Below are 18,204 nucleotides of genomic sequence, written 5' to 3'. Positions count from 1 at the left end.
AGCTGCACCATCTTGCTGAAACCACACAGAGTTGAAAGAAATTCTCATTCGGCGTAATTTTGGATAGATAAACTCTCTCACATGCTCAAGTAACGATCTCCAGTAACCGTAACGTTGTGACTGTTTTCTTCGAAGAAGTAGGGCGTGATGAAACTGCACACCACACTGTGACACCAAGTGGATGCAATTCCGTCTCATGGAGTATCTGTGGGTTGGAAGCACTCCATATTCGACATTTGTTTGTTAGTGTTGCCGTTTAAATCGAAATGGGCGTCGTCAGACTTGAAAAGAGAGTTCAACATGTTTCCATCCTCTTCCACCATTTGAAGCATCTTCTGGCAAAATTCCAAGCGAAGCGGCAAGTCTGCAGCGTTCAGTTTGTTGGCCATTTSAATTTTATATGTGAATAAGTCCAAATCTTTGTGCATAATTGACTGTAATGACTGTCTGCTTACCCCCATTCGAGCAGATAACCTTCTTGTCGAAACACGTGGATTGTTTTGTATGGCAGCAGCTACAGCAGCGATTGTTTCCTCCGTTCGAACTGAAGGGTTTCGATGGTGAGGCCTCCTGTTGACAGTCCCATGCTCGGCAAAATTGTTTACAAGTCTCATTATGGTCCATCTGCTCGGAGGATTGCCGCCTATACTCTCTTTGAACCGAAACTACGGACTCCAGTGCGTGATCGCGGCGGACAATCTAAATTCTTGTTTCAGATTTCCCAGTTATCCATTTTTGTTAAATGTAAAAGTCAATCTGCAAAATAAAAAAAAAATGAACCAGATTTATTAAATAGAAAAAAAGTTATTTAATTTTTTTTGGTAGCGGCTTTCATCAGCTATGATGACACGCATCGCGCGCTGACCTAATATTGCGTCGACATAATCGGTAACTCGAACAAACATTGTTCTGTGTGTTGCGTAACCGTTACTCAAGTAGATAATGCGCATCCTCAGAAATTCCATACAGTGCGCACCGAAGTCCATATTGCTGCTGTGGAGTACAAACTCGAAGAAGCCCCGAAGAGCTCATCCACCATCGCGTGCAATACTTGAACATTATGGAAGACTTAGAAAATCCAACTTGTGAAAGAATTGAAACCGAACGGCCATCAAGCGCACCACACGTTCGATAAATGGGTCCAAAACGTGATGGAAACCGAAGCCAATATTCACAAGAAAATTGTGTCCGAGCGATGAAACTCATTTGTAGTTGAATAAGTACATTAACAAACAAAAAGTTTGGCATTTGGAGGTGTGATAATCCACGAGCCGCTATTGGGACACCCTTAGACCCCCAAAAAGTCACTGTTTTGAGTGCTCTATTGGCAGAAGGAATCATTTCTTCCAAAATGAATCCGTGATTAATGACAATTTCATGACAGAATTTGAGGAGGTTGGTGTGGACGAACTTTGGTGCCAACAATACGGCACTACATGCCATACAGCCACGGAACAATCAACTTATCAAAGGTAATCTAATTCGAGATTCCCTACTTTCTTAAAAAAACAAAAAACAAAAAAAAAAGACATGACAGCTTGACACGACTCAAGCGTGGTCTATCAAAAAAAGGCTATTGAAAAAAGTAGCACTACTTGGATCACCTGTTATAATATTTCATATACGACTCTGACACGTTGCTTAATCACTTTTAACACATTGACATCCCTGACTGAGTTCACTTGTTATAACGCACAGTCAACGGTGACTTTATACTTTGCTATCAGATTGGCATGTATTTTTTACTCAATCTCCTCCAAACAATTTGCCGCTTGTCCGGAAAGCATGTTGCATCATTTCAAGTGTATTGACAAGGAAACGATGGACTTATTGGACAACGTCATGAGAACCGACAATGAACCTTTATTTCAACGACAAATCTTGCTTGTAAGAATGCGAGCAGAAAGAATAGGAAGAACTGCGTTCAGGTGTTACTGACATGAACTTGTTTGACTTAAAAGCGAAATGACATGTCGAATTCAACGATATTGTTTTGTGTCAACCCAAAGATACAGACACAGCAGCAGCTACATTGACTATTTCTTATGCGCACATATCACCTTTGCCAACATTTGTGAATGAAGGAAAGCGTTGGGGAACAATAATGCACAGAAGATGTGAATTGTATTGTTTTACTGCCACCTCGAGCTTTCAATACATACATACAGCACAACTCAAGCTATTAACACGCAAAACAGCAGGGTTTAGTTTTGGGTATTGGTCTGCGCTGTACCTTACCTTGGCGCACTGGTAAATTGCAAGAGAAATGAAAATAGTTACAACTGTCGCAATCTGCTGTATTGACAAACGCAACGGAAGCGGATATGAAAGTAAAAAATGAAGAGAATTAAAATTTATGAACTGCCAAAATAAGATGTTGCCGGTGCTCGGAGACTATGAAATTGAATATTCTAACAGCTGCACCGGCGACCAGAGGGATTGACAGAGTTTCAATGAGGCAGTCAAATGGATACTCGCTTCAATTTCGCACGTAATTTCCTCAAATTGATGGTGTATTGCTATTAAATGATCCAGGTTGGCATAAAATACAGAAAAACATCATAATATTGGGTAGTCGAAAAAGTCTTTTCGTATTCTTAAACTTATTTATTTTCTTAAATTTATAATGAACTTTTATGAACCAAATATGTACTATTTTGATAGACCACTTTATGTCATTTTTCCGCTAGAGGTAGTATTCCATCAGTTCAAAACTTTTCCGTTTTCTCGGCGAAGAACTGCGACAAGTAATTTTCACAGTCTTTTTTTTAAGCCAACTTTACTCCATTAAGGCAGTTCTTCATTTACCGAAACAATGGGGGGACCGATGGTGCACGGTCAGGGCTATATGGTGAATGCATCAAAACTTCCCCAAGCTAAGCTCTCCCAGTTTTTACCGAGTCATCAAAGATGTGTGTGGTCTAACGTTGTCCTGATGGAAGACAAAGCCTTTCCTCTTGATCAGTTCTGGCTAGAGATTTAGTTAGACCTAGGTATTTACCCATTTATACCCATTTTCATACCCGGGTATTTATTTAATTTCGAGTAAATACTCATTTGAATAAGATATACTGGTTTTTACGTAAAATAACAGAAATGAGAACATTTTCAAATTTACTTTGAACATAAGTAACAACAATTCTTAATAAGAACCGCTAATCAGCGTGCTTATGTGAATTCAATGAGTGAGAGCGACGGCAACAACAACCTGAATCAAGTGCATAAAAAGATTTTTTTTCATCTTAAATATTTGTTCCCAGCGATTAGTAAGTGAAATAAAGTGCGCGTGTTAATTATTTTATTTTAAATGATGGGATTACCGAAAACTTAAACTATTTGGAAACATTTTCAAAGAAGCGGTATTATCAATGAAGTTTCATGCTCACATTGCGAACAGCGGTACAAATTTGCGAATGTAAATAAAATGGCAAAACATTTAATAACGTGCATCAAGTGTACATTATTAATAAAACAACGAGTTCAAGACGTGCTTGCATCCAAAGTGGCAAAAACCAAGATACAGACAGACAGTTATTCTCCGCCTTCATCTGATTTAAAAAAGCATCTTCTTTCGAATTTAGCACAATACAACTTAGCTAAGGCTATATTTGTAACCAGCGCTCCTTTGGCAATGGTGGAGCACCCATTGTGGAAGGACTTTTTTAAGGACCTTAATCCACATTTCAAGACTCCAACTAGAAAAGCGATTTCCAGCATATATCCGGATAAAATTTACAACGAGATGAGTATGGGCATCACTCTGCAACTAAACGCAGCAAATTTTTTACATATTCAATGTGATGAATGGAGTAGCATTCGTAATGAAGGTGTTGTAAACTTTCTCATATCATAGCCAGAAACTGTATCTGTGAAAAGTCTGTCAACACAGGCCAATCGGCATACATCGGTATCGAATCGGTAAACAATTTAAACTGCCAGCCAAAACAAGCTGGGGAAATTTCTTCTATTCAATGCTGAGTGTAATAAAAACTAAAGCATCCCTTCAGACCTTAGCAGTTCATGAAGAAATTATTCTACATGCCGATATTAAATCACAGTTACTTAGCGAAATATTTTGGGAGCAATTAAATTTAAGCTCAAACATATTTGGTTTCATTACAAAATGGATTTGTAAGCTAGAATCAAATGTATTTAATATACACGTGGTATATTTCGAGTTTAATGAGCAAGAGTTTGCTTCAACTATGATACTGAATGATGCCGAAAAACTGAGCTATCAACCATATTCAACACACGATTTAAAAAAACGGTAAAACCGATATATTTAGCTACGAATTTGCTAGATCCTAAGGCACCAGGAAGATCTAGATCCGTCTGAGTAGGTAGATGAATTGGAGTTCATTCACACTATGTCACAGGCGCTAAACATAAATGTAATGGCAGATTGTGCCAACTAAAAAATGGAATTCCATTAGTTTATTTAAATTTTTCTTTGTTCTGATTTATACCCACATTTTGGGTAAATACCCAAGCGTTTGGGTAAATACCTTGGTATTTACATTTAAATACCCAATTTACCTTTTGGGTATTTACCCTTGTCCCATCACTAGTTCTGGCCGTTTTTTTTTTTTTTTTTTTTTTTTTTTTTTTTTTTTTTTTTTTTTGTGTTTTTTTTTTTTTGATTGCTTGCTTTAATCTCATCAGTAGTTCACAATGAAATGTAGAATCAATCGTTTGCTCAAACTGAAGCAGCTCATAGTGAATGATTCCTTTCCAGTCCTACCTTTCGAGGCGTTAGTCTTCGCTTTGCGACCATTTGTTGAACTTTTCCACTCTTGGAGCATGGTCTATTTCGCATATTATTATAGTATTTGAACCACTTTTTGTCTACTATTACCCTTCGCTTCAGAAATGGTTCTTTTTCATTTCGTTTCAGCAAAGAATCGCAATTGTTGATTCGGTCCATTAAATTTTTCACAGACAATTCATGTTCTTGTCAAAATTTTTCTTAATTTCATCGACTTTTTCAACGATGGGTCGACCAGAGTGAGATGCATATTTCACATCGAAATTTTCAGAATGGAAGCGAGCGAACCATTACTTTGCTACACGAACTGATACGGCGTCGTCTCCATAAAGTTCAGAAATTTCATTCGTGGCTTGCGTGGCATTCTTCCCTTTTTATATGAAGATTTCAAGATATAGCGAATTTCTTTATTATTTTTAATCATTTTTGAACAGCTGTAACTTTTTTTTTTTTTTTTTCAACTACTCCGAGTTTAATTTTTTTTATTTGTTAAATGAAGCTTAAGCAATATGTTTATACATTGACACAAAATGATAGGTAGCGCTGGAAATATACGACTGCAACGACATCTATTGACAAAATACGAAAAGACTTTTTCGACTACCCTATATATGCGTTAAAATGTAAGCATGCATCAAAATAAAATTAAATAATATAAAAAAAAAAAAAAAATTCGCTGCCAACCACAACTTGAGGCGAATGCACTTGGACGCTGCAACTTACTTGCCGGTTAGTTGATTTTTTGCTAAGCTATTGGCTGTCTAGCCAAGCGCCACCAAAACAGTGCGTCGTAAATAGTTTGTGGCGCCAAGTGTGGTAAGCGCGCACCTAACGCCGATTCCAAGCCGCCTTATCTGCAGCAAAGTTCTAAATCAGTGCAACTCTGCACTTTTCACCCCACTTGCTAGCCGCGCCCTAATAGCGGAAAAAATTGTTTACAGATAAAAGCACGGTACTGTCTGTTGTATAATGTGGAAAACGCAAATCGCTCTCAGTGCACCACACGCCACTTATGTATGTAGTTGTGCCCAATTGCGAAGAAACTCGGAGTGAACAAAAATATTTAGCAGCGTGTGTGTATATGTGTGTGTCAACGCAGGATTCTAGTATGTAGCGCTGCAGACTTTTAGCATAACAAGAGCTTTCCTTGAGCAGCATCTGGCGTATAAGGTTACAAACAACCGTATTTACGTAAATGACAGCTCTATCTAAACGTTATGCATGTATGTACATAGATACAAGTTTATCAGCAGAAGGAAGAAATAGAGAAAGTAGTTAGAGCTGGTACAGCCTTACTGACTGCAACGGTCTTTCGAGAAGTGGAGAGGAAACCATTTTTATATGCAGAGAGACTATGCCGCTTTAGAGTTTATATAAAACCAAAAAAATATCATTTGTCAGATCTACAAGAAAATTTTGAAGTCAGACTTAATTTGAAAAGGAAAATTTTGAAATTTCATAGTCAATAAGTCTATACCTGTTTTCAAGTATTATACAAATAAACAAAAAATTGAATAAAATTAAAAAGATACCGTTAAATAAAAAATGTTTATACTAGTCTATGCATACGCAAGTAAAACTTTGAATGACACACTAAGGAGTAATCTAAACTAATCGTTTCAACTCCTGCCACTCCCACCGCCACCGCTTAAGCATATTCCAACTTGCCAACGATAATAACTCAGAGAAAGGCACAAACACTCGTAAATAGTAAATTCTTAGTTAATTACACGCACGGGAAGAATCACACCTGCATGCGGGCTCAATCATATACGGCAAGGCTTTGTTTACAAGTGCAAATTCCGAAGAACAAAAATGCAATCAATAAACCCATCATTTGCACCTACATTTGCTATGTGTAATTCAATCAGAGTGTGTGAGCCTTGAAATTTACTTATTTCAGTTGAAATGAAACCGAGCAAGTCTGCAATGTACTGAAATAATTAATTTAGTTTAATTTTCTTAAAGTTCGTTTCCAAAAGTTTACTAAAGGAACTTTCTTCTCTCAAATCGAAATTGAATTTTTAATTTATACTTCGCATGTTTTTCGAATCGGTAAATTTTTTCTTTCTGTAATTTGGTAGCACTGTTAGTGACATCTATGCTAAATTTCCTCTCAAAATATTCATTCGTATTTGAGATACGCGTTGTTTTGTGAGGCTCTAAAAGTGAATTCCTCGATTTTTACCATTTTTGAATTTATTATTGAACAAAGAAGTGCCATAATGCACCATCTCCTACTGCATTGTTTATTCGTGTTCCAAGTGCTATGATGACTGGAAAATTCGTTTGCATAAGTGTATTGCAGCAGGAGGAGGAGGAGGAGATGAAATGGACAAATTCACCTTTCAATTCGATCATAGTATAAAGTCTCTCGCAATTTCAAAAATTTTTATAATAGGTTGTCAAATATCTCCCTTTTGCTTTTTGTTCTTTACTCAATGCTTTATAAAAAGTGTTATAGTGATCGGATTTAGTTCAAACATGCGCCGTTTCGTTCGATAATATGTTTTCACCTAGAGGGCAACTTCATAATAACCCCCTCGTAGAAGTCGCCCTACTTATTTGCGAAGAACTCGGACAGCCACTTTCCACAAACTCTTTTGAGTTCAATTTTACACCAACAATGGCGTTCGCGGGCTGTACGGTGAATGCGATAAAACCTCCCATCCGAGCTCCCGTAGCTTCTGACGCGTCATCAACGAAGTGTCTGATATGGCGCTAGCCTGGTGTGATACTACACCCTTCCTGTTGCCCAATTCTGGACGCTTCTGGTCGACTGCCTGCTTCAAGCGGTCCAGTTGTTGTTGTGTTGTTAGATAACACACCACAAAACCTTCCTGGCCGTCAATCCCGGCTTAACCACTGTTTGGGACGATTTGCCGGCCTTCGACCACAACCGTTTTTGCTTGATATTGCCGCATGTGATCCATTTTTCGTCGCTAGTCAACATCCGCTTCAAAACTGGGTCGAGTTCGTTTCGTTTCAGCAGCATATCGCAGCCGTTGATTCGGTCCAGCAGTTGTTTTTTTGTATCAAATCAAGCTTTTTTGTATATCCAGCCTTCGGCCGAGAGTGGTTTAGTAAAATGGTGACTAACTCCCAGCTTCTGGGAACACAGATTTTTCAATTACAGCGCTACAAAAACGGTTTGGGATATCAACCAGAAATGAGCCTCATCGCTCAAAATGATTATTCAATGAAAATCCGGATCGTTTTCGACGATTCTGGCCAAAATCTTTGCGCAAAATTCGCCGCAATGACGTCAATGAGATTCCCGACGCCTGAGACGGAAGTGTGAGGGACTTATTTGGGTATTCGTCAATTGATGCGCTAGCGGCAGCAATATTCTCGATACTACGAGAACTTCTTTGTCTTGCTGGCACGGGAACATTTTTTACTGTGCCTGTGGATTAAAACTTTTCCATTAGACGCCCAATTGTTGATCTGACAGGACGATTATGATGTACATCGGTAGTAAATTTTAACAATTTTCACTCGTTCTTGGATAGTATAGCTTTTTATGATGAAATGACAATCCCTACGGAAGAAATATGTCAAAAGAGAAAAATGTTAACGTTATGTGCCCATTTAGACAAGATGAAGAAACCGGATACATAGTTTCCCTAGCCCCCAAATACTTAATATAAGAACATGCTTTCTTACACATAATATGTATTTCTACCTTATATATTCTTATACCAATACATGCATATTTAACCGAATCAATATCAGTCAATATCGAATAAATAATGATTTCCGATTCTCTGGTTGACTTTTATATTCCCATATACATACGAGAAAATTTCCTCGTTGAACAAAGGTCTTCACTCGAACAGTATTTTTCTTAAAATGAAGTTTTTTCGATTAACTGTCTGCAAGTTATGGAAAAGATTTCCAATAATGGTGTAAAGAAATGACAAGTATTCGATCTGTCGGATGGCTATAAACAATTAAAATCCTTGAGACTTTCAAAACTTTCCTGTAAATATGCATTACATAGAAACTGAAGCTTGAACCCCTGAACCAGCGAGCGGTTTTACTCAATACAATCGTCGATAGCACCAAATGTAAAATTTTAATCGCCAAATATAGTTTCTGTTTGAGCACAATACTCAAACGAAATTTTTATATATAATTTGTAACGGCATCTTGCCATACAAATGTTCGTATACCTATACACATGCATATAAACCAGGCAGACTCACTTCAATGTTCGCCACTTCCGGCTGAAGTTTCCGGCTCAATGTTTATGGCCGGTAGAATCACTGAATTCGCCTGTTACGTTATGATGAATTCATAAGTGCAAGAGTTGATGGCTCAGTTGCTGCGATTGTGGTTTGTTGTTGATTGAATGAAAAAGACGCAAACGGAGCCTTGAAGTAGAGCAAAACTTTCGGCTTGGCACTGAGATCCACTTCACTGCCCACAGAAGACGTTAGCGATAACTCAACATTTTACAAACCACAGCCCACAAAAGCTCCGGCCGACCGACTTTGGTCGAATTGTGAATTCCCAACGACCATGCAACCGAGCAGCAGCAGCAGCAGCAGGCTTCAACAATTGCGTGCGTTATCCGACTAAAGGCATGCTAGGCAGCCGCCGCTTTAACGGTAGCTTTCAATACCCAGCTGTGCGTTGCGCTCGTATATCTTTGATTCCTCTTCATACTTAATGCCCAACTGCTATTGCTGCACTGTCGACAACTTTGTAGCCTTGATATTTAGTAATTTAATTTATTAATTTGTGCACTTTCCGTTTCTGTTTCAGGTTTTGGCTTCGTTACATTTCAGAGTGAGGATGTGGTAGATAAAGTTTGTGAAATTCATTTCCATGAGATCAACAACAAAATGGTGAGTGCTCACATATTTCCACAACAACTTGTTTCCAACTCTCTCCGCTCTATCCTTTGATACACACAAAACCCACAAACCCGAGCAACTTTCATAGAAAGAAAAAAAAAGATTTTCTGATGTTTCATATTTTGTTTATTTTTAGGTCGAATGCAAGAAGGCGCAACCCAAAGAAGTCATGCTGCCGGCCAACTTGGCCAAGACGCGCGCTGCCGGTCGCTCTGCATACGGTGAGTTGGTAGTTTGGGGCGGTAATGCCAACGGTGGCGGTCTAATCAGTAGTACATTTGCCACTGCGACACACCACAATATTGCCGGCGCTGCGGCTGCCACCAGCTCAGGCGCTCACCACCACCACCATCATCATCACCATCCGGCACATCCGCATGCCGGCATTTTCGGCGGCTCAAGCGTGGGCGCTGGCGCTGGTGCGCCCACAGCCACCACCTCGTTACGCTACACACCCTACTCCATACCGACACACTTTACGGCGGCTGCTGCGGCCGCTGCTGCAGCCGCTGCCAATCACCACCATCAGCAGCAGCAACAACAACACCAACAACAACAGCAACAGCAGCAGCAACAACAGCAAGCTGCTGTGGTGGCGGCAGCCGCTGCACAGCAACAACAAACGTTAGCCAATGCGGTTGCAGCAGCCACCGCCGGCGCCACACACACACTCATACCACTCTCAGCTGCCACAGCAACTGTACAACCGTCGACGGCCGCACCCTCTTTACTGCAGTATGCCGCTGCTGCGGCTGCCACCAATCCACAAGCGGCTTCTCTGTACGATGCCGCCGCCATTGTTGGCTATAAACGCCTGTTGGCAGCTGCCGCTGTTGGCGGCTTACGCGCTCCAGCCGCGGTAGGCCATTTAGCGCCGCCAACAGCCACGCAAGTACGTCCATCGCCAGCGGCGACTGCTGCCGCCTCCCTCGGCTACCCGCTAAGCGATCTGCTCTCGGTGCAAGGCCTGGAAATGCCAACCGCAGCCACACTTTATCAGCTGCCGGGCGCCAATACGCTCGGCATCTGACCACCAACGGCAGTCATAACCCAGCTGCCGCGGCCACAGTAAAGCACGTGCTTCAACTGTACTACACACTCCCTTTGGCTTGCATTTTTTTGTGTTTCAATACCAGGCGCTTTTTCGCGGTTGTATAGTTGTTGTGCGCGCGCCATATATACAGTGCATATGTTGGTGCACAACATGCCATGGCATTGTGAAATTTCCCAAGTGAATGACATTTTACACTTTGCGTTAATTGTATACAATTAACGGTATTAAATTATTTTTTGGTTTATTGCAATAATGCGGCGCACTGAAGTTGCATAACACGGCAGCGTCCTGTCAATTTGACAACTTACAACATGTCAAAAGAAGCCACACATGAGTGCGCATATTAGTGTTACGTGATATAAATGAATGTTAGGGTGTCCCTTATTTCTCTAGCATTTGTTAAAATTTTTAGTTTTTGGCCGGAAAACATTATTTATTCTAAACTAGCGCTTTATTTTCAATTTAAAAGCTGTCTGAATCACTTTTCTTTTCCTATTTGTTTTCTATAAGATTTTTTTTTCCTCAGCAATAAACTGTTCAACTTCAAAACAAACAACCCTTCACTTTTGAAGAGCTGATATTCTCATACAAAATTTTCCGCTCCACAAATTTGGTCTGTGTAATTTTTTTGTAAAAAAATTCCGCTAAAAGTTATACGCAGTTAAAGTTATGTCGTACTTGTCATATAGTACACCATGTCGTATGAGCAACATATAATGTATAAGTCAGCTGTATGAAAGCTAAGGACCTGTATATATAACTATGACTGCTGATAACGCGTAAAGCAGTGGTTTTATGAAAAAATGCATTTGTACTTATTCATTAAACATACTGTACTCACATGGTACACCATGCCGTATGAGCAACACAAAATGTATAAGTCCACTGTATGAAGACTCGGTTTCAAGGATGTCTAACTTTGACAGCGTATAACTAGTAAAGCTGTGGTTTTATGAAATAATGCTTCAAGACTTTTTTGTAGAGCAGAAAATTTTGCATTTAAATATAATTTTCTTTATAGTTTTAAATTTATTTCTTTAATGAAAACAAGCTAACATCCGATATTAAATACATGGGAAAAGAAATATTAACTTTACACGTTTTAGATTGAAAATATAGTGCTTGTTTGAGGTGCATCCTTTTCTATTGAAAAAAATTTAACTCCAGTGACCATTTGAAAAATATAATAATAAAAAAAATATAATAATAATAAATAAACAACCTGGTAAATAATAGACACCCTAATGTATATGTATAGGCACACATATACATATATTAAACTAAAGTTACCCAGCAGCAAAAACAAATAATTAAAAACTACTTTTTAGTGTTAATATCATGTGCCACTAGCCAGCCTTGCAAGCAACTGTTATGATACGAGCTGTCAGATGTTAGATTCTGACAGAAATAACAGAAATATTCTCTCCCATAACATATCCAAATTTGTACAAACTACTATAGTTTGATTATGGATTAAAGCAGCGTATCACCATCAATAAACTCCGCTATAACTTCTACTATAACTTTGAAAACCTATATGACAGGCTGCGACCTGCTTCCAGCCTACTTTTTTCTTTCACAGAAGGCACCTTCCATCAATAGTGCCGCATTGGGTACTAAATATGGCGCGCCATTTATGCAACTTATGCAGACATATGTACATTTAAATAATCGGATTACACCTACACAATCACAAACACAAACACACGCATAACTTCCAGCCACAATATTTAGACACAATTAAGTATATATATATATATATATATACATTTATACATATTTTTAAATAATTATTCGCTAGCATTTAGCCAAAATGTAACTTGTAATATTCTTAGGTTTAACGCGAAATCGGTTTGCAGCTCTAGCGCTGTATTCTTAATAGTATTAAGACTCTTACTCTTCTGTACAACATATGAATTGACTAGTTATATATATTTAATAGCCAATACTCGTACTTATCGGCAGTTTCGCTAACGAAACAAGCAAAAAAGCAAACATTTTAGCTAAATTATAATCGTAAATATTTTACAGTTTCGATCTCATATATGTACATGTGCGTCCAACGTTTTTACTTACTCATTAATACAATTATTAGGCTTAGGAAATGGAAATGTTATCTCTGGCTTTTGTTGTAAATAAGTGCAAAATAGACGCTGGCTTAGTATATGTGAAAAGGAAATCGCATAAAAATTTAATTGTTGAAATTGTTAATGGAGCTGTTTACATATTCCCGCTGTGCTAGTCTATAGACGATTCTTTAGTCGTTCTTTTTCGTACTCTCGCTCACAAAAACCGGTTTGGGTCATATAAAAGAGTTATCGTGTGAACAAAGTTTTACACGTAAGGCCAAAAAAAATTATCAAAGTAAATTTGGCAAATAAGAGAATATAGAAATTTAAACTGAAAAAACCCCTATTTTAGAAATTTTAGACCCATTTCATCATTGCGATTGGCCCAAAGTGCGCACACAATGTAGTTGAAGTATTACGGTGAAATTTTGCACTCTTCCTTTTCCGCTAGTATCGTATCACTATAGCATATAGCTGTCATATAAACCCAACGACCAAAGTCACGTCCTTGTATGAAAAACTTTTTGATTTGAAGAGATATATTCGCGAAATTTAGCACAGCTTATCTTTAAAAAACCGCACATAATGCAAAGAAACTGTTCAGATTAAAGCACTATAGCACATAGCTGCCATACAAAATGGCTCATAAAAAATAAGTTATTGTATAGAAAACTTGTTCCTTTGATGAGATATTTCCACGAAGCTTTTCACAAATTTTTGCTTAAAATCGCAGTGTATTTTTCGAAAGTTTTGAACAGATCTGATCACTATAGCATATAGCTGCCATACAAATTGGCTCATAAATATTAAGTTCTAGTACAGAAAACTTGTGCATTTGATGAGATATTTTCACGAAAATTTTCACAAATGATTTCTTGAATTAACTGTATTTTTTTTTTTTTTTTTTTTTTTTTTTTTTTTTTTTTTTTTTTTTTTTTTTTTTTTTTTTTTTGCAAAAAATTGTTCAGATCGGACAACTAAAACAAATAGCAGTTATACAAACTGAACGATGAAAGTCACGTTCTTCTATGGAAACTTTTATAGTTGACAAGATATCGTCATGAAACTGAACATACAAACTGAACGTTCAAGTCAGGCTCTTGTATAGAGAACGATCAAAATTACTATTCATAGCAAGCTGTAGTGTATCACTCATCTAACTATAAGCTTGCATAACGGGTTGATACAACAGTTAGCGCTCCACCGCAACATATTTGAGACAGCATTTGGTTTAGCAGTAAAAACAGCAATAAAAGCTAGAGATTATCGGAATATTTATAAAACAAAAAATAGTTGATCAAAATGTGAACTTAAATGTTTTACCCGTAAATTTATACTAAAATTACATAACAGTTCTAATGTTACTGTTAGGTCTAGATTTATTATACACACACACATACAAAAAGTATGTAGCTAGAAACAAGATAAATTTGTATTGTCCAATGTTTGTAATATTCATGCATTAGGGGCTTAGTAGCAGCCAACTTAAATGAATGAAAGTACGCCAAACTTAATTAAGTTATAATAATTAATTACCACTGAGTAGAGGTAATTTGCCATATGTAAATTGTAGTCTATAGCCAAACGCAGTCGCTAACATGAAATTTGAATTGATTCCAACATACATTACTAAGTACGTAGTAAGCAAAATCGGGACAAAATTACGAAAATAATTCAAAGGCTTACATAGCAAGCCGCGTAAGCAACACACACAACTTAATTTTATAAATAAATTAACTTTAAGCAATTCACAACCAATTACGTAGACGGGAAGTGATGCGTGCTAGGTATGTTTTCACATAGATAACAACAACTCAGCAGTTACTTAAATTTTGCAGCATATATGCTTAGTTTTGTTTAGAAAATTTATATAAAATTCCAATTCAATGTCATCCTCTAAATAGCTGTGCCAATATTGTTAAAGTATTTTAAAAAAATACGAAGACGTATATATGTAGTTTGTAAGGCGCATTTGTAAAATGCGTCAATTATTTTATTTACTTTTCGTCTCTTTTCTAAGTGCTTATAAATAGTTGTACTAATAAGTTGATCTGGTCAACGAAGTGCGCTCTTCAGTTGGCAGTTGATTAGAAGCGGCCGCACATGAAAGCAGTTATGCCTCATTAGCAAAGCCGTCGTAGCAACGAACACGAGTGGGAACGGCAACGAATGTGCTGCCACGCCATGCATTTATCCACTTAACTTTGTTTGCCAAATTAAATTGTAATTGCGTTATATAATTTAAAAGAGCCGTGTGTCTTCAAATGATAACTTAAAAAGTAATCGCGTTGAAAAGGCATAAGTGAAGGCAGCGACCGAGGCAGAGCGGAAATGCACGGCGGCACGTGTGTGGGCATTGCTAGGGACACGTAGCAGCGTGGTCGCCCATTAAGTGGCGCACAACAACAACAAACATTAACAACAAAGGCGCCTTTGCTCGAGAACGCCAGCCAGCGGTGGCATTGGTGCACGGTAGCCAACGGAAGGCACCCAACAGCAAAGGGCACGTGCGCGCCATGAAGAGTTAAATGAGCAGCAGTCACTACCTCTATCTCTACGTACAGGAATTGTCCGAAGCACACTAGTCGTTTAACATTCACTTGTAGTATGAGACTTATAGCTGGCATTTTATTTTACAATTTTATTTCGCAATTTCCTATACGTTTTCATCCGTTGCCGTTTTTGGTTTTTGCTTCATAGTTTGTAGCCTCACTTAGCGTGTCTTTTTTATATATTTCGCGCCATATATATATGCCATATGTTTATTTAGTTTTTTTTTTTTTGTGAACTTAATCATAAGATGTATTTAGCTTTACAATTATTTTATATTTTTTATATATTTTAAATATTTTTTTCTATTTTTTAGTGTTTTTTTTTTGTACATCACAATTAGTAGTGTGTTCTTTTAAGCGGCAGCCGCACAAGCGTACAACGTGCTGGCTACGGGGCGTATACGTGACATCGCACTTCGCCGGCGTCGCTCGCAGCAGCGCCAAAGCATGTGCGACACGTATTGAGCGCATCGGTTAGCCACACTTTTGCTTCGTTGTGTACGTGCGTATGTGTGTGTGTGTGTGTGTTTTAGAGTAAAAAAACAACATTTAGTGTTAACTGTGAAACACTCACGTCTCTTCGTAACTCTCTCCAATCATTAATGAATATTTACAAAATATTTAATTAGCTATGCGAAACGAACATGTATTACTTCATAGAAGAATCGTAAACGTACTCGTATTATAATCAATGTGTAATTCCGTGTTTAGCAACATATATCTAGTCACTAGCATAAGTTTTTCTTTACTTTTTTCAAACTTTAATACAATTATATACCGTCTGTCTATTAGCATTTTATTACAACACACACGCTGGGCGTGCACTAGGCACGCACTATAAAGCGTACGTGTAGCGTTAACTGCGTCGAAAGCAACGAGCGATTAGCGATACGAACAACAAAATGGAAAACCGTAGCTGGCATAGTTTTAAGTCAACGATTATCATAGAAAATTATTAATTTAGCTTCACAATGTAGTCTGTAATGAAGAGTGTAGAGTGCAGAGGCAAATGTGGGAAGCGCTGATTTCAACTTGACGTGTTATAGTTTCCTAAATGTTTTGATAAATTTTGGCGTAATGGATTTTGTTATCTTATACTCTAAACAGAATATATTATGTTTGACAGGAAATTTTTAAGTAGTCCTTCAGTTTCTTAGATATTGATCTGAAATTTTTCACCTGCCCTTTTCTCACCAAAAATGATTATTATTTGTTGGAATGGTCGTCTTCGTACGACTACAACACATAGCAGCCATACAAACTGAACGCTCAGAATCAAGTTTTTTGTGCAAATTTTTTTTATCTGACGAGTTTTTTCTTCTGAAATTTTGTATGAGTTATTATTTAAAAGATACGTACAATCTTCAAATAAATTGATCAGATCGGATCACTATTACATAAAGCTGTCATACAAACTTGCCGATAAAACTGAAGTGCTTGTATGGAAAACTCTTTTATTGAACGAGATATCTTCAAGAAATTGTACATGGAGTATAAACAGAGACAATTTTGTCATTTCCTAGGAAATTGTTTAGATCCGATCACCATATCATATAGCTGCCATAATCATATCTGAACGTTCAGAATCAAGTTTTTGTATGAAAACTTTTTAACTGACGAGATATCCTTCTGAAATTTGGCGACGGTTATTATCTAAGGCAACGGTACAATATCTGTAGAAATTGTTCAGATCGGATCACTATAACATATAGCTATCATACAAACTTAACGATCCATCTCAAATACTTATATGGAATTTTTTGTATTTGTGAAGGATATTATAGCTACGGTGTATCCAAAGTTAACTTTTTTTGTATTTTTTTTTCCCCCCCGAAATATTCATCGTCGAAATGTATTGAAATATTTTGTTATCTGAAAAGTATCACTACTTCATCGCCGCTGACATTTGCTTTTGCACTACTACAGAAACTTAGATTTACGATTAATACAATAAATATTAATGTGTACGCTATACTAGTTAGAACTCGTACTTGTCCGATCGTAGGTACTTAAATGTATAAATAGACTTAATTTAACATTAAATTTAAATAGCTTTAGCATTCAGAATAACACTTTGAACACTAACACTAACATGTTTTAAAATTATATTTAAGTGCGTCTAAGAGACTTTTATTAATATTATTGTTATGAAACACTAACGAGGATCAGTAATCAAAATTATATTAGTTCAAGCTTGCCAGAATATTTTTATTTTCAAACACGGATCTAAGTGTTTGGAGCATTTTATACGCTCACGCAGATCACAAGGAGTATTGAAGTTTTTCTAATTCTTAAATACAAATATAATAATTGCTTGATAATTGACAAAATCGTAAAGTAAGGGCGTCACGGATACACCGCGCTGCACTAAACACGTTTTCTATTTTAATTTCCACAACGGAAGCCAATACCGAATTTTAAAAAAAAATGTTCACCAAAACTGAAACCATCAAACTAACTTGTGACAAATAATACAACATTGTCTCATTCACAGCGATTTTTTGCACAAAAGCGCGCTAAAAACTAATACTCCAAATATATACGGAAGTGACACACTTTTGTTTGGAATTTTCGGCTTTTTGCTGCCATTTATTTTGTTTAAAAATTTTTTATAAGCTTTACATCAAATCAAGGTTATGAACTGTCTCGTTTAAATGCAAGAAAAAAGGCAACAAATTTGTAATAATTATATAAGAATTCAATATTTATCATTAGCATATCTAATAACTAGTTAACAATATATGTACTTGTAGTAGCGCGTTTTTATCATAATATTTCAAAACAAAAAAATCTAGTTATAGTGTCTGTATTCATTAAGCGCAGTTTCTTTTTCTTAGTCTTAGCATCAGTGTAACTTATATACTCAACATAAACGTTATAAACATATATATTTTTTACA

At 37.1% G+C, this 18,204-nt stretch overlaps 1 protein-coding gene across 12 annotated transcripts in view; it reads left to right on the top strand.

Moving 5' to 3' along the window:
* The window catches only part of LOC108964976 (RNA-binding protein Musashi homolog Rbp6), a 416,168-nt gene that overhangs the window by 367,773 nt on the left and 30,191 nt on the right, over positions 1 to 18,204 (top strand). For all 12 annotated transcript variants that reach the window (XR_001993067.1, XM_018927145.1, XM_018927119.1 and 9 more), the window contains exons 9-10: positions 9,539 to 9,621; positions 9,767 to 9,851. Coding sequence is in view for 11 of the 12 variants with exons in the window: in XM_018927145.1 (XP_018782690.1) it covers positions 9,539 to 9,621; positions 9,767 to 9,851 (168 nt within the window). In the remaining variant the exon portion in view is untranslated. The remainder of the gene's footprint in view (positions 1 to 9,538; positions 9,622 to 9,766; positions 9,852 to 18,204) is intronic.

Source organism: Bactrocera latifrons, unplaced genomic scaffold (genome assembly GCF_001853355.1).
Source record: "Bactrocera latifrons isolate USDA-ARS-PBARC rearing strain unplaced genomic scaffold, ASM185335v1 scaffold_1, whole genome shotgun sequence".
Classification (NCBI taxonomy): Eukaryota; Metazoa; Arthropoda; class Insecta; order Diptera; family Tephritidae; genus Bactrocera; species Bactrocera latifrons.
The sequence above is the reverse complement of the archived record's forward strand: the minus strand, read 5'-3'. Positions and strand labels throughout refer to the sequence as shown.